This window comes from Lissotriton helveticus, chromosome 6, assembly GCF_964261635.1.
Source record: "Lissotriton helveticus chromosome 6, aLisHel1.1, whole genome shotgun sequence".
NCBI lineage: Eukaryota > Metazoa > Chordata > Amphibia > Caudata > Salamandridae > Lissotriton > Lissotriton helveticus.
Genome location: NC_136067.1, coordinates 1,608,392,477 through 1,608,413,995, shown reverse-complemented (window position 1 = coordinate 1,608,413,995; position 21,519 = coordinate 1,608,392,477). Strand labels below are relative to the sequence as shown.

Here is a 21,519-nt window from a genome sequence, read left to right as displayed (position 1 = left end):
GGCCTACCTCATTGTGAACTTTTGGATGAGTGGGATTAGCCGCATGAAGTCATGGCATTCATGTGATTATGGCAATTATAGATTTTTCATGAAATTGAAAGTTTCTGCTAGGCTGAGCTAATAACTAGGCCAAAAAATAAGAATCAGATGACCTGAAACATGCCGTACTGTATTTAGGGGATCCTGTTTTCATACATTTTCTGCTTTTGTTTTCACAGTGACTCCATTATTCTGGTGTGCAATTTGTCCAGTCTTGTCTATTTTTGAAGAGTCCTGAATAATTGAAAATAGCTTAACAGAGACAGGAATCCTGTTTCCAGTAGCTAGAGGCATCTTAGCAATTAGTGCTTTTTAGATAAAATTAGCCACAGTTTGCTTCAATTACTTAACCAGATCACAAGAAAAATGAATGCAAAAAGAATTTTCAAAGCATTTTCTAATGAAGGGTTGCAGAGAAATTAATATGAATGACATTTTAAACTGTTTTAATAAAGCAATAAAAATGCCATTAAAACATGTAGATTGTTTTGAAGTTTTATACATAAATTGGTATTTGAGACTAAAATTCTGTCCTTAATCACATTTGTTGAGGGTTTGTGTGAAGACCTTGCTGCAACAGTACAACCAAAGTGCTGGGCAAGAAATTGAATCCTTCTAGAAGCCCTGATACACAAGACTGACATCTCGCAGTAAGGTTCCTAAGTTTGGAGAAAGCTGTGTTTCAAACCTTTCATGATGACGATCGCCATATTTTTAAATAGGGACAGCTACCCAAATGTGAGTGCAGCCACATTGAAACATTGAACTCTGGAGGCAGCAGTTATGGACTAGAGTGGGTGCAAAGGTACAGAAAGTTGGAGTTATGTGCTAGATTTGCTGGAAGGGTTTTCAATGTTCTGTTACTCGAATGACCTTGTGGTTGAGAGAATCAGCCTTCAAATAGAAAATGGTGGGGGGAGTGGAGGATAGAGAACAGGTGGTTATTTCAGAGAGACCCTTCATTTTAATGGGACATGCAAATGTGGGAGGAGGCAGGTTGTCCTCTAAAGGGGTCTAGGATACTGGACTGTGTCAATAGCTACTTCTGGAAATCCATAGTTCTAATCTAAGGCACTCTAGTAGAACTGAAGACCCTGGAGAAGTTAGAAACCAGCGTCAACCATGTACTAGGCCCACAACTGTCAAACCAGCAACTTGCCTGTTTATTACAGTTGGCAGAGTCAGCACTAGGTCTCTTACAAATGGTAACGTTAAAGAATTGCACTCAAGACAGCGCATGCCAAACCTAAATTGAAATGTATGTTACAGTCAAACTCTTTAGTATAAGCAAATGTTGGTTTAGTGGAAGTCTCAATCAAGAAAGGGTAGGAAGAAAAATGAAATAATGTTTAAAATGGCCTCCTGTCAAATTCAGTGAACAGGAAGCTTCAGGGTTAGAAAGAACTCCAGAGTTCAGTTCTGGCCAAGGTCTGTATTAGAATTAATTTTGCAATTAGCAGGGGCATCCGTTGAAATATCTTCATTCAGCAGGGAATAAACCAAGTTAAACTATCGCACTGTGCCTGTGGACTGGTTAGAAAAAGGCAGATTGCTCTTTGGCAAGCCCATATAGGAGTAACTCTTTGGATCACCAAAGACCCCATTCTGCCATCTTGCTATTAAACTGGAGACTTTTACTGACTGTGACCGAATACCTCTTGCTGCATCATTGCCAGTAGCACTCATGCATTGCTGTAAGTTCCTGCCAACTATTGTCTTGAAATGGTTTCTGAAACTGCCGCATAGAAGCACTCTTTTTTTTTTCCACATCCCTCCGAAGATGAAAATCATCTAGCCACGACCTATGTCTCCAATGTTGGTGCATATTCCTAACCCTCTAGGCTCTAGGACTACAGCAAGAATGCAGCACAGTGCTCACCCGTACGCAGAGTACAGTAGCATCTCTGCAGGATCAGATTTGGACTTTGGATTCTGCCTCTGGCACACTCTTCATTGAGGCAGCTTTGAAGTCTGGTCATATGCTTGGAGTAAGGATATTGGTCGCATGTCGCATTAGACTGCAGTGACAGGCTGGATCCAAACTGTACTCACAAGGCTTCCTGAAAGCCCTCCAGTGGCCCAGTAGTAACGTATGAAACTAACCTGACCGCTTCAAGCACCTTTAACTATATGTCATACTGAGTGTCCAGGGCTACAACGACCCCGGGAGAAGCATGAGACATGATGACATCTGTATTTAGCTTGTTGTATCTGCCTGAAAGAAGACACATTGCTCAAATACAAGGTGATCTGTGTATGTACACCACAGACCCACCACTGTGACACTTTCGGGGTCCCACACGTCCACTATTATGAAAAACATTTATGTTCACCAGCAATGTGTTTTGTATTCAGTGGAATTTGGATTTTAGTACACACTTAGCTACACAATGTTTGCTGTGTCAGATGCTAAATGTGAAATATCGCCAATCCTAATCATGCCAGTAAAATTAAACTCTGAATTTGAAATTGTAAGGCATGTCTTAGGTATGTTAAACATATTAATGTGCATGAAAGCTCAGATGCCACAAATAAGACTGTCACTATGGGGAGAGTGCATTTTTGTGTCTTGCCACTTTTAATAATCCACTTTTATTTTAGGAAAACGGGGGCCATCAGCTTTCGTCCTCGAAATGCACATTTTGGACTCTATTCTCCCATCTGTTTTTTCATGTACATCTTTCACGCTCATTTTTGACAGTGCACTATCACTGCCTCAGTGACATATTTCATGAGTATAGGATTTGACTTCACATTTAGAAATGTCATTTTATATTTGAAGTTGTCCTTCCCTGACCCCTTTCCAAAAGTCACCCTTTCTGAGTGAACCATTTCGCAATCCACCAACTTCAGGATAGGTACATTGATGTGCAATTCATGCTTCTTGTTTGAACGATGCCATGAAGATGCACCGTCCAGTAGTATGCGTGAATTACATTAAGTACCGCTGTAGCCACCATCCGATCCCTAATGTTGCATGCACCTCTATATAAGTCTACGGCAACTCTGTGAGGTTGTCTTTACTTTATGAATGTAGTTCAAAAAACTTTCCAGTCACTGAAATCTATACAAAAACATAGAAATATGAGCAGAAAGCTTGTTGGGAGTAAAGCAACTGCTGCGTGTTCGGTCACCTCAATAACTAACATAATAGATTATGCAAATCATGATTTGTTTTTGTCTATTCATGAAGGCGACTACAGCCTTTCTGCAGCTACAATCCTTTGTTTGTGGCATTAGCTGGCAGCTTATTAGTGCTTGTAGGAAAGTGTGTTTGTTGCTCTTCGCTTAGGACTGGCTAACAAACACTTCAAAAAGAAGAGGCTAGGATTTATTTCTGCAAGATGTCAGTGTGTGCTATCAACATCTGCTAGAAGCCCGTGTGTGTGTTTTTATTTGTGTGCGTGTTAGCCACACAGATAACCAAATACCACAGTTCCAAACATGATAATAGTCTGGGAGTTTTAACATTTCTCTTGAAAGGAAATCAGATTTATTTACTACACATGTTTTCTTCTTTTTGGGACTTAGTTCAAATTCGACTTTGCTTTTGCTTTATGTAAAATATGCAATATGGGTTTCAAGCAGCTTGTTTTAGAAATAAAGGTTTTAAAGGAAAAGTTGACACTCAAATTAGCTGAAACCTTCAAGTGATCTTGTTCGTGGCAGCATTTGGCTTCTATTTCTCACGATAAGGCTAAACCAGCCATGTCATGTGGGAGTCAGGCAAAATATGCTGTTCGCTGACCTCATGCTGGCCTGCATTCAGGATCCCAGCATTTCATTGCCATGCAGAGCACTGTGATGCATTAGAGACTTGCTTTGTGAATGTGAATGTTATTGTATTGATAACAGAACTAGGCACGAGTGTCAAACACACACCCAAATAATAACCGTAGTTCTGTTTTTGGATGCTGGTGCAGAGTTTGCCTTGCACAAGGGTTGTGTCATGCAATGCGCCTCATTATCATTACGCCAAAATGCATGTACAACTCTACATGGTGCATCAGTACTCTATATTGGTGCCTTTCCGATGCACTAGAAAGACAGTCCACAGAAGAGGTACACTTACTATTAATGTACTAGCATGCCGATTGTAAAGATCTTGTCTACACAAAGATTCAAGGTACAGCCAATATCTATCTTCAAGAGCCCTTGATAAACCTCCCTAAACAACGTAATTGTCTCACCAGTGGAGACCTACTAATTAGATGATGTAATATTCCATTCATACAGAGTAGCACACCTCAGAATTTACACGGTTAATTATTGGCTTTCTCTAGGGGCCTTTGTTTCGAATGCTGTACACATAGCATTGTTTTTAACATAGACCTTTTGGTATCTTACAGCATCCGTACCCTTCAGAAGAACAGAAAAAGCAGTTGGCACAGGACACGGGTCTCACTATACTTCAAGTGAACAATTGGTAAGTAATTGGGCTCATTATTTTCATGCAGTCACTCCTACAGCTAATGAGTTGCATTAATATGATGCGCCTTGTAATTGCCTACATTCCCCTGCTACCTTACTGATGGAGAAGTGGTACTACCCATGGAAAGTTTCCTCTCCTAGAAATGTCAATACTTCTACAGTACATTTTAGATGTATTCCTCCTGAACGTCCTATGTACATCATTTGTCATCTTCTCCCTAATGTTATATACAACCCAAGAATGTAAATGTACTGTGGGTTGTGATAGTCTAGGAGTGTGCTTCACCAATGACGCTTCTCACTGGAGGATTTACAGGTGCAAAGTAGTACTCGTGTCCTTCTGCATCTGCAGGGAATTGCATATAATTATATTCCGGTGGGGGGCGGGGGAATTTTCCAAAATGAGGTAAAGAAGAGGGCAGGAGAAAGTTCCTGGAGGTGTCGACTGGAGTGCTTACAACATAGCTGGTTACAGCAAATCTTGTATCCATTTTGGTAAGCATTCATAAACAGTAGCGGTCGGCAGTAGGAGTTACTGCAGGGCGGTGACGTGGGGAGGGGCAGGGTGGGGGTAGTAATGTATGGATTACGGAGTTTAACAGGTAAGTAAATATTTAAATAAATAAAACGAATTTTGTTGCATGCACTGAATCACCAAATGTGATGCAGTGCGTGCAACGAAATTCGTTTTATTTATTTAAATGTGTACTTACCTGTAAAACTCCGTAATCCATACATTACTACCCCCCACCCTGCCCACGTCACCGCTCTGCAGTAACTCCTACTGCCGACCGCTACTGTTCATAAACCCATCTTCTGGTTTGCTACACACACCATGAGTAACGGTTGGTGGGTTGCTATCATTCGGATCCATAATTGTGCACAAAAATGTAAGTTTAAATCCCTGCTTGCGTAAAACATTCAAAAGGTAGTTCATTTCAGTGGCTTATGTGGCATGCATGCTTGTTAACTCCTTGCTGAGTCTTGTCTTAAGCTGCTAAGTATTTGTTGACAGACATGATGCATTAAAACATTCTGTTGCAATTGCTCAATCATGCAGCCCCGCTCTGCAAATGTTGATTTATTGTCCTAGCATTGCTCACTAAAATCAGGTTTCACTTCCTCCACACACTTTTGCATCTAAGTGGGTTGGCAATATGATATTTGCCGTGATGCAGTGTGTCTAATTAATTGCCCCATATATCCAGAACAGTGTTTATGATTAGACATTCTATATGCCTTGAGGTAAAACCCAGAAAATGGTGAATGCAGGCGAGCTTCCCACCTGCTGGGCGCGGATCAGGGCACTGCCAGATTGTAGAAAAAAAGTATGCTTCCCCTGTTCAGTAAGTGTCAGAGATTTATATTACGCAGAGTCTGATTACAGAACTTAATCCATTTCAGGGAATACATTCGGCCCTGGTGTCCACTGCTCTTACATTAGCAAGCTCTGCTCGGTTATAAAGACCAAGAGCCTAGGGGAGATATGTCAGACACATTAAACCCTATTACAGAATGTTGTATTTCTGTCAATATAATCTCATGTATTCTTCCATTTAATACCTTGGAGATAGCAACTCTTTACAATATATTTGCCTCTGGCGGATTAATTTACAAAGTGCCCTATCTGCGCGAGACAGGCGGGCTCGTGCACGCAGCTTGTTAAGGTTATCAATTTCCGTGACCTCATACCAGGCAGCCCTACATGATCAATTTTTCACAACCGTATAGAATGAATTTATAACAGCCAGCATTTTTTATATTTATGGCTAGGTTCCTCTCCGCAAACTGTGTTTGTAAAGACTTAAATCGGTTCCCTGATTTTGTAAGACGCTTGCAAATATAAATGTTGGCCAAATTGCAGCTCAGGCACATTCCCCATTGTAAATAAAGAGTTGATTCTACAGTACAGTGTTCGCATAAAGTAAGCGTTAATTTGAGGATGCCTATTCGGCAGTGTACCCTGCAGCCCTTTCCTTCCTCTAGGCTTTGGGTTTTTAGCTGCAGAGTAATCATGTTTGTTACATGATATAGCAAAATGTCTCTGCAACTTGTTTTACTTGATAATCTGTTTTTTATGGCAGCGCCTCTTTCTACCACTGGCAGATGGACATACACCCCCTTACTCACACACTCAATTGTCAATAACCAGCGCCCCTTCTCTCATCTGGCTTTTGAGTCAAATCAAAGCTAAGCCCCATGTGACTGGATGACACACTTGCACTCTAAGATCCTCTCTCTCCCTCAGCTGGCTTTCTCATCAGAGCAAGCCAGGCTGTACATCAAGACATGGCTTGAATCCCGTGGCTTACTCTAAACACATGATACTCAATTGTCGGAGTTCACTGACATTGATAGGTTTCCCAGCTGCAAACATGGGGCAGCCCAAAGTGAACTCCTACAAAACCATCCTCATCCTTTTCCACATGCAGATTTAAGGTGGAAAGTTGCTTGGCAGGAGCCTTCTGTGGCCAGGTAAACACGACTGACTTCTATTTGTGTAACATTTCAATACTGTAGGCAATTGGCTATTCTCATCAGCTTCCACAAGTGTGATAATCAAAGCACCCCTCCCTTACAGGTCTATTGAAAATTGAACCTGAAGGGCTCACCAGGCCCTTATATGTTGGCATGGTTTTGAGGAGAGTTCACTCTGTTATGTATAACAAAAAATGTTCCCGCAGTTCTAATTATTGTGATTTGAACTAGAATTGAGATTCCGAAAGTTTATTGATCAGACGGCACCTGATGATTGTGCCAATAGCTACCTAATGATCTTTGAATCCATTACTATTTAGGAAAGGACATCAGTGCTTGGTTTAACAAAAGTATTTACTGGCTAGAGCCAGGCCCTTCTCCTGTCCTTGCTACCATTTACCGTAAACAGACTTGTCAGTCATTTCTGCCTGTTTTATGAGCATTGGAGGGATTCACATATTCCTAGAAGTTGCTTGCAAGTGTAGAAATGAGGGGCTACTTTGAGACCTCTGCCAGATACTTCTCACTGTTTCTGTCGGTGTTAACCGGGCTGTTATTTAATCTGATACCACTGTGTTTTGCCCCGTGAATCAGTGACGTGTTGTGCCTTATTCCACCATCTAGTGGCCTAGTGGGTTGGCCCGGAATAGTCTCTCCCTCTTTCATCCCTCCCCCACCCCATTGCCCCATCCCCGACAACCATTTTAGGTGCGTTCTTCCGATTGATTTATTGTTCATAGCACAGTGACCAGGGTGTCCTGTTTACCGGTATACTACAAAACTGTTTGATTGAGTGCAGCCGAACATCAACTTTTATCTTACCTATGCAACGTTTAAGTTTATTGCGAGATAATTAAACTCTTATTGCCACATATTTTTTTTGTGTGATTGTTAACAGAATCAGAATCACGTCCTGTGGGTTTAAGCATGCACTTTTCGAGTTTGGCTGCCATATTTGGCGTGTGCCTTTAATTTTTAGGGCACCTGTGCAGCAATGACACATTACACAAGCCTACCTGTGCCTGCACGTTGCAAGGGATGGCTTGTTGGTAATATACTTGCAGTTTCATAAGCATGCCCAACCTGGGATGGCATAAAAAACTGTCTTTAGTGCTCGAGTTTTTACAGAATATACCTTCTTTTGATCCATTGTGCCCCAACAGGAGTGCAACTCTGATGCCAAAGTATTTTTGCTCGAGGGAACAGCTAGGAAATCATATTTCATTTGTTTTTCCTTTTCTTCAATGAGCTTTCATTGAGCAACAACTTTCCCAAAACCGTCCATTCTCTCTTAAGATCCTTCCAAATTTGTTAACACACATGAACATTTTTGTATTATTAATGACTAGCCACTGTAAATCACTGTTGCAGAGATTAAATATAATGCTGAAGGGCAGCCTGGGTGCAGATCAGTCATAAATTATTGGCAGCGACACAGCATGTGGGAATACATGAAATGTGTATAAAAAATGAAGCTCCTGTGTAGTTGCCTGGTAGTTAGTTACCCCTGACTGGGAATGTTCGGCTCCTAGAATAGGACAACAATGGTTGCGGAGAAGCAGCAGTTAGGGAAATGAGGCTTCAGTTTGCATACTGTACGTACGTTTGAGTCATTCCCTCGGTATGTCACGTGACTCATTTGGAGGCGATTCCTCACTTGGCGCTTGTGCTTACCTTTGACATGCTTGCTATTCCTGCACAGTGGCCTCGAGTGAAGTTAGTCTGGCAATGAAAACAGGCTATCTAGAAATGCAGCTGCAGCCGGCAACAGTTCTGGCCTTTGGTTAGTTGCAGTTTCCGCTGGAGAACTCTTTTTCATGAAAAGTGTCCTGCTGCAGAAACAACATATCTTTCTTGTCCCTCGATACTAATTCAGAAAATATTCTGAAAGCCATGGGTGCCATGGGCTTTGATCAGTGATGGTGTAGCAAACGTATGTGCTATGTTTGTCACACAAGCTTTATGTTTGGTGCAAAGGCAGACTGGCCTGTTGGAATACCAAAAGAGAATTTCCAGCAGGATTGCAATAGTTGGTGAAAAGCCAGCCTCACTGGTGCAGATTTAGATCTCTTTCAAACAAAGCCTAAAATGTATTACTCTTCCCCCAGCCCAACTGAACTATCAGAACTATGGTCTCCTGGGCTTTCGGGACTCGCCCAGCCCTTTTTGTCCAATTTTTTAGTTGTTATTTTTTTACCTTTTTTAAAAAATGTATTTGGTTTGTACATGTTTTTGACACATTTTATTTTAAGCCGGGCTGCATTTTATATACATCATTGTTGGTATTTTATGAGATTGTCTTCAGCCGAGGTAAACGTTGTTGGTGGATTTGGTAATGGGGGATGAAGCTCAAAGGTTGTTCACTGTGAGGACTATGATTTGATTGTCAGAACCCGATGACCATTTCTGTTTTTAAAAGGAGAAAAACAACTTACGTTTAATGACCTTTCAGCTGTTATTAGCTTCTTACGGGTCATATTCTGGCCCTGTTCAGCTGAGCTTTCTCTCCCTTTCCCCATAGAGAATAAAAGGAAACAGCTGTTCGGCAGCTGCAGAGGGGGGTGTTCAACAAGTCCCTGTGTGTGTTTACTGTGGACTAGCTGTTTTGCAAGGCGGTTTCTTTTAGTAAAAGTGCTGTATGAACTTTCCATGTCTTGAGAATCTGTGCACAGAGTTTGCTTAGAGCAGCCAAAGTGAATCTCAACTTGGAATTCTGAAAGCAGTTTGGGAGGAGAAACCACAGGTAACATTGTCGTTGAGCTACATGTAATGGCTGCTGCCCTGTGTTATTATGTTTCCAACTGGTGATTTACTTAAGTATGTGGAAATTTAAAAGTGAGCTACACGCAGGCTGTGGTAGGAGATCGGAAAGCCTAACCTTTGTGTAATTGAGCTTGCGTGATTAATAACTGCTGTATGAATTCAAGTGACGGACTTATTAATATATTTATATACTCACTTATTGTCTTCCTTATCTGCGCTAGCAATGCATTGATTTACCACCATACACCAACAGTTTTGGGCATACCACATCCAGATTTCATTTAGTGAATTTTCGTAAAATGTGGTCTTCAAAGCAGCTATGTGGGATTTATTTGTTTGTAGAATTTCATTTCAGAGAGAAAGCACAGTCATTTTGAGTTTACTTTACCCCGCATTCCCTCAGCTCTACATACACTATATAAGGATCAAAGTACATTAGTACACCGTTATTTAAAATGCATGTTAACCAATCAATCATTTATCCGAAATGGAATTGATTTACCTACAGTATCAAGATTGCATATGTTTCCATACACGGGTTAGTGATATTTTTATTTCATTTCTACGTTATGGCTGAAATTCCAAACTCCAGCTAGGATAAAAGAACTGTTTGTACAGAAGATCTCACACTGCCACTCGAAAGGAGCCATAACTATGAACGAGGGAGATTGTGTGCCAGGGTGACTCCGTTTTCCCTGAGGCCAAACAGATCACAAGAGGAGGAGGAGGGTCCAAGACCCCACAGAAAGTCGATGGGTTCATGCATTTGGGCAGCTCCTACCGATATTTGCTGTTTGGGGTTTGTAGGTAGGGGAAACAAGACCTTCTCCTGCAAGCGTTACAACTGTGAAAAGTAGACAATACTCGTGATCTTGAATAATCTCACGGAAAAAAAATGCACAGTTCAATAAACATTTCAGCAGTATAATGAAGCTTAGTATATTGTAAGATGTAGTCCTTACTATAAATATCTGAAAGCAAGAAATCGTGTCCCTTCCTCTAGATAACTGTTGTCACAAAATAATACTGCCACTTAAATAGTTCCTATTGGCCCCTAAGGATGAAACTCCGGAATTCCACAGTGTCTTTCAAAAGAATATCTCATCTTCATCGTCAGGAATTCTTAGATCAAAAGAATAAGATCAAGTTATGACGTTTTCATTAACTTCAAAAAAAAAAAGTTGTCAAAGTCTTGAATTTGCATTCTATACTCAGATACTTAAATGCGAAGATTCTCATTCAAGTGATATAATTGAACAAGATGTGAAGAAATGATTCAACTAAGTGTCTAAAGTCTGGCGCTTTAGAGCGTCGATCCATCTAGTTGTCCCTCCCATCCATTGCTCTTAGTGAGGTGAGGGGTCCCCACAAAAAAGGAGCCCACTAAGTCGATAGCCCACTGGAAATAAACACATCAGAATGAGTATGTCGGAAGCGACACTCTGGGGTGTTGCCTGTGAAAGACAAGCACACTGACCCCACTTTTCAATTAAGCAGACATTTATTCATATGAAAAGTGAACAAGCATTGACAAAGGCAATATATCTGCTTCAGAAAGCCTGTAATTGTTATTGACTTGTGGCAAATATATGCAATAGAAAAATTATAAAAATTAAAAATGCTGCTGTATAAAAATGTACTCAGAAAGGAAAGCAGAGATTGCCCTATCTAGCCTGACACTGAAGTGGAGTGCTTTTTAGGTAGCTGTGCCCGTCAACAAAAGGAAAATGCCTTCACCCACAGTTAAGAGAGACAATCGTTGAAGTGGCCTGACTCATTACCCCATGCCGTATGCTGTTACTTTTGGAAGCCCAAGTGTTCATGACACGTGAATAGACCAGTGAATGAAGAGGACCCATTGAAAGTCCCTGTATATACAGTTATGTATGTGTAGCATATTAATTTTAGAAGGTTCATTCTTACCGTTTGGAATGCTCACATCGCTATACTTGCCATTTCAAGAGACCAATACAATGTTTGTTATTTATAGTTATGTGTTGTTTTTGTTTCAAGGGACATAAAAGTTTGCTTTCACAAAACTTCATTTTGCGCTTTTTATTGAAGGTATTGGATAAATATGATAGCGCGTTATTGGGTACAGAGGTACATGCTTGATTATGTTCATACAAAAAATATTTGACTCTGAAAGTATGATCATTCAATATAATAGAAAGAATTATAGATGGTACGGTGAATAATGGGGATATTTCTCATCGATGGATTCTGAGTAACATGATATAGAAAATGAAAAATCACTCGGAATCCAGAGGTGAAAAACATCTGTTTTTCCCCATCTATAATTTATGTTATAGATGACCCCCAAAATTATCGCTCCTCTCTGTCCTCAATCTAAAAAGATATATCGCAATAAAGACTTTTTGACTGACTGATAAAAAAAAAGATATAACTGGCATCCTGCCACCTACCCCCACCACCAGCTGTGCCTCCCTTCCCTCTCCCCACCTGAAGCTGCACTCTTTGCTCTTTAGGGAAGCAGAGAGCCAGAGCTACACTGTGAGACACTCTGAGAGTTGTGTCAGTGAAGCTTGTAATTTCTTTATGACATAGAAATAGTGGGAAACAACGTTTGTTTCCCTCTGTTTGCTACTTCATAGTATTGAACAACCAGATTTAGAAGCTGGTGTTCATCATAGTAGCACTACTAGAGGCCCATTCATAACAAAAAGATTCATGTATTCCCATTGGTGGTTTGTTCATTTTAAAGGCCAGGCAGATTTAAAAAGTTTGGACCTTCTGACTGCCTCATGTCATGTTGTTTTCCTTAACGTTTTGTGATATTGCATCTACTACCACTGATTAAACATAAACTCATCATAACCCAATCTCAGTGTACATTATACATAGTGTTACTGCCTCCAACATGGCCATGCTGCCAAGGAAAGAGCATTTTAAGAGGATCTTTCGCTACAAGGACCAAATGATTTTGTGTTTAAGTAACCCATGACTCACTGAAAAACCTTCATTTAACCTAATGCATTCTAGGATCTGGGGCCTTGATTCAGGTTTCTTAAACAAAAGTACAGGTCTATTTTGGTTTATAAAAGGAAACCCTATTACTATAAAGTGCAGTTTGCATCGCTAGATGAGCCCCTGTAACTAAATATATATTCAAAATTGTTTGTACAACACCTGCAGCATAAAACTCATCAAAGAAATGGCCCCAAAGAGATTTCGCTAGTTGATACTTGAATTGTCTGTCTGGGACTTCTCATTAACTGTATATTTATCTGGACATCTTATATTCTTTAGTACTAACTACAGTTATCATAACATGTATTATTTATGCAAATGTTCATCTCAAAGTGTATCTTGACACTGAATAACAAATGCTTATTGTTCCCAAACTCAGTACTCTTTTGATTGATCTCAGAAGTATTTTAAGTTTTGAGTGGTTCCACCAGGATTAAAATCTGTGACAATGAGATCAAGCACAAACTCTTTAACAGTGAAAGCATTAGTCCTCTTAGCCACAAGACCTGGCTGGTTGTCTCTCAGTAACAGGGGAATAGTATGCACAATATCAAACATTCCAATATGTAGTTGCAACTGAAACACATACTTACCTCAACAGTCTAAAATTAGTGTGAATACACAGGGTTTCATGTAGAACTCAAACCTCATATTCCTCTGTATTCTAATCTTACCCACAAGGACAGTGTTTGACAAAGCCAAACACTATATTTGTGTAGAGGACCCAATTCAGACATGACACAGCAGCAGACGTAAAAAAAACACAACTGATGCTGAAACGAGGACAAGTTAGAAAAAAGTAATTTGAGACTGGCTCACGTGTTCATTACTCAGAATAAACCATAATATGGGACAGTAGATTCTCTTGATGAGAAGATAAACAGTGGAGGTAAGAAATAACATAGCCACTTATTTCGAGTGCATCTGTTTTAATGTGTAGTTCACTTAGAATTATCTTTTTTTAATACAAAGAGTACATGACTGTGAAGGCATTTGATGTTTTCCTGGTATTGATGTGATTAGCAAGTCTTATTAACTTTCCGTCTAAGGCAAGCTAGGGTAAGAAGGCAGAGAAATCTTTAGTGTAAAGTCTTTTAGTCTGCGGACATATTGTGATGGACATTGCTGTTTCAGAAGCCTAGAGCCAAAAGAGAAACTAAGCTACTGATGGACATTGATCAGATAGGGTAAGCGTACAGATTGTTTTAGACAATGATCTTGCCCACAAAGTCCAGAAATGATGGTGTAAACCTGAGCAGAGAGAACAGTTTTGAGTTTAGAATCCATCAGCTAGCACCTTTGCAGTTATGCTTCCTTGTTTTAGAAAACATGATACGAAACATTCAATAAATGTTTTACAAAATCTGTAAGAGCTATCACTTTCTTAGACGTCATTATAAATGTGATATGCTATTGGACAGAACTTACAACCAGTTGAGCACTATTTCTATAAGTGATAATTAGGCCAACATATTAATATTTTTTTGATTTGTCAAAGAAATGTCTCCGCGCCTTTCAGTCACCTCCCCTTGTGGTCAATGCCTGCACTCCAGCAAAACCATCCTGGTGCATCCCCAATCTCGGATCTCCGGATTCATCAAGATTACTGTTGGTTAATCACGGAATCGTATTAATAAACAAGTGTTCCCGTTCCTAAAAAAACAGCATATCCACACCAAGATATATCTGTAACAAACATTGCTGTTGTGTGTGCAGTGACGAAATATTCCACTAGACTAGGTGTCACTATCAGAGTAAATGCTGTTGTTTTTGTCACTGGACTGGACACCGACATCAAACTATTTCTTACCAGCCTCGTTAGATAATATCATTCATAACACTGAGTCAGGAATCCTTGTAGACTACTATAAATATTATACCTTGGCTATCACTGCCTGTCATAATAGGCCTGGATCCCTGATGGTCCTGCAGTGGTCTGAGGCCTGCAATATGCTGGTGGTGCTGCTGCGGCACTGCCAAGTATGTTATGGGTTTCCTCATTACTACAGTTTTCATGGCGTTGATCCCACCATGAAAAGTGGGGTGGTGGGGAAACTAATGGGGCCCTACCCTCTGATCCAGGGGATGCATGCAGGGGGGCCCATGGTGTGCCCCCTGTCAGTATGCACCCACTGTTCCAGCAAGTCATGGACTACACAGTCTGTGCCATACTGGAACGCGTTGTGACGGTCCCTAGGCGCTGCCTTTCTAAGGCTAACACTCGTTCCTTTGAAAGTTACCACCGAGGGCCAGCCGCCGCAGGTTTGCCCGACCTGTATTCCAATTGGAATACTGTGGACGGCAAGACTACGGGCTCGGTGGTCTTGGAGCAATGCGCAGGTGTGGCAGCCCGCTCCAAGACTGCCAAACTCATAATCAGGCCATGAGACTTTTTTTTTGTAATTGTTAATAGCAATGTATAGTGTTGAATGGTTTGTAGTGGGATAGGATGGTAAGTTAAATAAGTACTAATTAATTATTAATCAATTAAAAAATCTAAGTAAGTATGTGATAGTTATTCTTTATGTATATATTGAAGTATTGATTTATTGTAGGTGCAGGCTCCTGAGTTTTTAGGGTGGGAAGTTAATTAAGTAATAATTAACAATTAACTAATAATAATAATGAATACATTATTTATTAGTTATGCGCATTATGTAATATTGAGTTGTATTAGTTATATTTTAATTATGGGTGGCTAGGTTTGTAGGTGGTAAGTTAAATAAATAATTACAAAATATATTATAAGTTCAAGAATTATTTATTTTAGATATTTTTATCTGTGGGCTACTGGGTTTGTCAGGTTGGGCTACTGGGTTTGTCAGGTTGTAGGATGGGAAGTTCATTTAGTAATAATTAACAATTAATGATTGATTGTTAAACAATTGTGTAATTGTTTATCAATTATATACAGTGTGTTATACTTATTTATTTTAATTTTGTTTTATATGTGGGTTGCTAGGTTTGTGGGCTATTGGGTGGGAAGTTAATAAAGTAATAATTAAATAAGCATTATTTTTCATTGAAAATTAATTATTACATTAAGTTTTGTAAATTGTATAATTGTTTTAATATTTATTTTATGTTAAGTAATCATGTTTATATTTAGAGTTTACATTTTTTCTAAATTAATAGGGTTATTCAAGTATGTAATGTGTTTGAAGTGAAGTAGTTTCCCTACTGTTGCTTAGACTGGAGTGGGAATAGTAAATCCTACCTCTCCATAGTCCAACCTTTTTACTGCTGTTGCACAGACGGAGTGGAATAGTAAATCTTACACTTCCAAAGTCCAACGCTTTCCCTACCATTGCACAGACTGGATGGAGTAAGAATAGTAAATTTGACCCTCCGAAGTCCAACACTTTCTTTATTGTTATACACACTGGATAGGTAATAGTAAGTTTACCCTGCCCGCAGTCCAATGCTTCCCTTACTGTTGCACAGACTGGAGTGGGAATAGTAAATCTTACCCCTGTGAAGGCCCAACGCTTTCACAACTGTTGCACTGTTTGGAGTTGAAATAATATATTTAACCACTCCAAAGTCCTACAGTTTCTCTACTGTTGTGTAAACTGGAGTGGGAATAGTATATCTATTACTCTCAGGCTCCAATACATTTTCTAAAATTGGTTAATATTATTTTTTTAAATATATATTTATAGTTTACATTTTTTTGTATTTATTTATATTTTTATTTGTTTTTACATTTTTGTAATATTTTGGTAAATGTGTTTATTTTTGTTTTTTATTTTATTTGTTTGGTAATTTGTTTCATGCTTTGAAATTGATTTGTTAATATTTGATCTGTTTTGTGTAAAATATATATTTATATATGTATAATGCTTTTTATAGTAGAAAATGTAAAGAATTACACAAAAAAATAGTATAATGTGCAATGTCTTATTAATAATTGTGTTACATTATATATATGTGTATGAATATATAAACACACACACACATATAAGTATGTGTTTATATAAGTATATATTTATGTACACAATTACATTTTAGTTAGATTTTTTAATGGACATCATATTAATGGTATATATCAAAATGTTTACGTTTTACTACTTTAACGCCTTAACCGCAGCGGCAATTCCGCCGCGGTGCGGGCGTTCTAAAGAGTGAGCGGGGCTGCGACAGCCGTTGGACATTCGCAGCACCAGGGAGGGAGTGCTCCCGTCGGCCGCACGGAACAGGATAAACACTGTATATTAATAAACAATATTTTTGTATGTTTTTAACGATATTAGTGTGAAATAATATTTCCCCCCCCCCCCCAATATTTTTGACTTACCATTATAAGGCTAGGGAATTTATATTTTTGTAAACAATGTTGCTGTTACATGTTATTGTTGATTCTGATATCATGCCAGTGATCCATTATTCCTAATGTTGTTTGAGTATCCACTAAAATTCAGTAATCTATGCACATTATAAACTACATTTTATGTTGCTTAGATTACTTTTACTAGGTTTCTTTGTTCACTAATTCTTTATAGGCAACTGAAAATTCTTAGGACATCAATAACTATGCAAAATGTACATTTTAGTAGTCTCCCTAAATTTTTCATTATCTGGTGCCACTACAAAAGGGATTTAAAACACCTTTATGTGCACTCTTAAAGTTGCAGTTTTGATTAACTTACAGTGTGGCACATGCACGAATACACTGTTGTTAAAAAATCAGCAATCCTGCCTTATGAAATACATTTGCAGAAAACTGGATTAGGCATTATGAAAAATTCCTTCATAGCGAGGCTTTCTCTTTAAGTAATCTGTATTTTTTTAGTAACCTCGCTAAAGAAAACATTAATAGTTGTAGTTTCTCGGCAAGCCAGGTTTTAGTTCATTCTTGTCAAATCTTTCTTAAGTGTGTTTACACAGAGCTTGCCTTTCTGGTATGTTATGCTTGCACAGACCTGATCTCCAGCTATTTTGTGTCAACAGTTTCAGAGGCTGGTGTTCAGTAATTAACCACTGAATACTGACGCACCAACAAGCTGAGAGCTGTGCCCTTAGAGACCCCCTCGCTCACTCACTCACAAACTCGCTCCAGGCTTCACCTACATAAAGCCAGCCGCATAGCTGAGTGGCTGAGAAGTCAGCTCAACACATTTCAAACGGAGCAAAACATTTTCTTCCTTGTTGCATGCAGCCATTTTCTTATCTCACAAATGAAAGGGAACCTTAGGCTTGGGGAAGAGTGGGATGGTGGGTGATTTCCAGTTGCGTGTATTGTGCAGTCAGGTCTTAAATAATCGTATGTGAATGATGTATGGTGTTATCAGCAATAAAAGTATAAAAGATTCTAGTGGTTTAAAAAAAAATGAATAAATGATAATAGAAAAACACCAACACAGCACACTTCAGTAAAATGTAGGTCATTCAATATGTTCTTTCATTCATTTTATGGTGTGGTTTTTTTTTTTTATAAACAGGAACATGGCATTTGAAATCCTCCTTTCTTGATTTACTCAGTCTTTCCCTTGTAGTGTTTTTTTTTAAGTGCGATCCCTGAATACAATTAAACATTAGAACTCGAGCTTAAAATTGTTACTGCATCTTTATGCTGCATACCACAATTGTGCATGCTCACGCACAGCCCCATTCCTTGATTATGAAGCTCATCGGCTTCATACACCCTCGAAGAGAGGTGCATCAGCTGCCCTGACAGCACTCTACTTGAGGGACGTATTGGCCAACCACGAGTTAGACCCGGCCCTTTAATCCTGTTCTGTATAGGATCACTGTGAGGAATTTAGTCACATCAGTAACAAAGTAATACAAAGTTAACCCTACCTACACAGAGATATTTTTAAATAAGGACCACTCAAAGCTTGTATCCCATGCACAAGGGAATCCATATTCATTAATCAAAATGTATCTTCTACAAATGTCCAATAAAATCTGGTTAATGTAAAAATTGCTTAGCACCTTCTTCAGGAATATTTTCAACAATTTCTTTGAAAAAGAGTCCAGGACACTTTAAGGGCATCCAGTCTGCAGGTATTCGGCCTCAGGCTCGAGTCAGTGAAAAAACAGTCTATCAAGGACTGACATGTAGACAAGGGCCTACTAACAGCAGTGATTCTTTTTACCTTCAGGGTAGGATCTACAAACACCTTATTCAAATAGCTTAAAATGTGTTATGCTTCCAATTGCAACATTATTGATAGTATTCCGTTGGTTCTCCATTCCTAGAGGGCCCTCTCATCTCTAGAGTATAAAACGAGGTAGCCCATGTCAGTGCACTACGGCATTGCTACAAAAGTAACAGGGTCCTGGGGAATCAAAACATTCTGGCGCTGGGGGGGCGTGGCTAGCAGCCAACGATGGCGGCCGCAGCTTAGGGAGGCTCCTGCGGTGAGGCGGCTTCCCACATCAATCCGGCACATTTATCCTGTGCAAATCTTCTGCTTTCGGGGCGGAACTGGTCCGGTGACCGTGCGGCACCCAGAGCGCCAGAGACGGAGAGTCAGAGGCTCCGCAACGGTTGGAGCCCCGAGACGAGCGGAGGGGCCTGGATCATCCGGACAAGCAGCGCTGTGTCCTGAGGACGGTGACCGGGCGGAAGTGAGGTGAGGCCGGGCACTGACGCCGGAAGTGGCGGCCCCCCCGGCGCCTCGCGGACACAGTGAGCCGCAACATTCCCTGGCGAACCTGCGGTCTGACGGAGGGCGCCCTGCTGGCGCCGGTACCTAAAAGCGGCTCCGGAGACAGGGAAGTGGCCGGGGACGGCGCAGCGGCCCGTGCATTGGCCCACCGGGGACCTGATCCGGCGGACCATCGAAGGGCGGGCTCGCCATCCAGTGACCGGGAAGAGGCCCCGGTGGTGTGCGGGGCGGGGATCTGCTGGGGGCCACGACTCCTGAGTGACGCCGGGGTCTCCCCCCCCCCCCCTGCGTTCTGAAGCGCCGGGCGGCGCTGGTGGTGACCGTGCGTCGCCCTCATTACTCCGGCGGCCCTGTGGACGATATCCCCCAGCATCGGAGCCTGGGCAAGAAGGGCAGGGGTCCAGCACTACTCGTCCCGGATTGAGCCTGTGTATTACCGGGTGGCTGCTAAGTGTGGGGGTCATTTCACCGGGCTGTATATTTGCTGCATCTGATTATAGGCCCTACGCGACCAGTGCCACGTGCGACGCATCCATCTGGGGGGCGCACATCCTTCACCTGGCCCGACTCCAGTGAAGACCCCGGCCTGCACACGCTTTAATTGCTGGTGCTACACTATGGCGCAAAGGGGCCCCAGAAACAGCTCCACGCAAGCGAAATTGGACAAATTTGCCTACGACAAGCACACTCCCCCGCAGGAACAACGCAGACAGCCCGGGAAGGGGGCGGACTCGGAGGGAGCGAAGAAAGCCACACTAGAAGACGTCCTGACGGCGCTGGCCCAGGTGCAGGCGACGGTAGGGGCGACGGCGACAGAGGTCACCCTGATCCGAGCGGACCTCCAGAAAATCAATGAGCGAGTAAAGCAAGTCGAGGTTGTTACCAAATCACTGGTTCAGGATGTCTCAGACCTCCAGATTGAAATGGGACAGCTACGGGCGGACAACAAACTGCTCAAGGAGAAGCTGGATGATCAAGAAGGACGCTCGCGACGGAACAACGTCCGCATTCTAGGAGTGCCGGAATCGGAAACAACTGGAGCGATGGACCTATACGTGGAGGACATGATCAAGACCAAACTACAACCTAAGGGCCTATCGCATTTCTTTTCTGTGGAGAGGGCACACAGAGTGCCGGGGGGAAAACCGAAAACGGGGGGCCCCCCGAGGCCGATCCTGGCGAGACTCTTCAACTTTAGAGACCGTGACGCCATTCTGCAGGCGGCTAGGGTGGCGCCGGCGATTCAGATCCAAAACTCTAAAGTGTCATTCTTCCCGGACTACACAGCTGAGGTGTCCCAGAGACGGAGAACTTTCCACGAAGTGAAGAGAACGCTCCGCGAAAAGGAATTGCCCTACTCAATGCTATTCCCAGCCAGGCTCCGTGTGGTAGCTGACAAAAAGGTCTGGTTTTTCGACTCCCCTGATGTGGCCAGGGACTGGCTGGAGGGCTGGCACACTGTGAGCAATAATCGGAAGTCCAACAGGCACAATACTGCCCACCGGGCGGACAGCCGGACAGGCTCGCAAACTTCAGGGAGAGGGGGGACGGAGAGGTCCCCAGCCCGAGACCTCGTGGAGAATGAAGGGAACGACCGCTTGGAGTGAGACAATGGGGTCACCCTGACTCTTCACCTAGGAACTATTGTCTAATAGCTGCAACTGGACGCTGGCCTGCTTTGTCCTGAAAGTAAGCAGGGATGCCGCCTGCCGGGGGAGACACTCTCCCCCTTACACGCAAGTACACTGGTTTTGGGAGGGGACAAGCACTCTGCTAAGTTGGGGGGGCGGGCAGTTGGAAGTCCGTTAGGCAGGGGGGCAGGGAGGGGGGTTTGTTTTGAAGTTGTTTGGAACACATATTTATGGTCGAAAACTGTGACACGCCACTCATGTGACATTTTGGAACGTTGGTTGAAGCGGGGAGGTGGGGGCTGTGCTGTAAGAATGCGCATTGCACAAATTAATGCCGTTAAAGAACGCATATGGCGGATGACCCTTCTTTTAGACGGGGGGACGTAGACCCGGATTCCCGGGGATCCCCGTTAAAATTAATGACATGGAATGTACGGGGGCTGGGAGATAAGATCAAGCGGGGACTGGTGTTACTCACACTCAAAAGGCTGAAGCCCGCTTTCGCGATGCTGCAAGAGACGCATTTAATAGGTGGGGCGGCCAAGGCCATGGATCGGAAAGGGTACAAA

The 21,519-nt window shown here is 41.7% G+C and overlaps 1 protein-coding gene across 2 annotated transcripts in view; it reads left to right on the top strand.

The window, feature by feature from the left end:
- MEIS1 (Meis homeobox 1) overlaps nt 1-21,519 on the top strand; it is a 172,230-nt gene that overhangs the window by 129,371 nt on the left and 21,340 nt on the right. For both annotated transcript variants that reach the window (XM_078649405.1, XM_078649404.1), the window contains exon 9: nt 4,389-4,465. In XM_078649405.1, the coding sequence (XP_078505531.1) occupies nt 4,389-4,465 (77 nt within the window). The remainder of the gene's footprint in view (nt 1-4,388; nt 4,466-21,519) is intronic.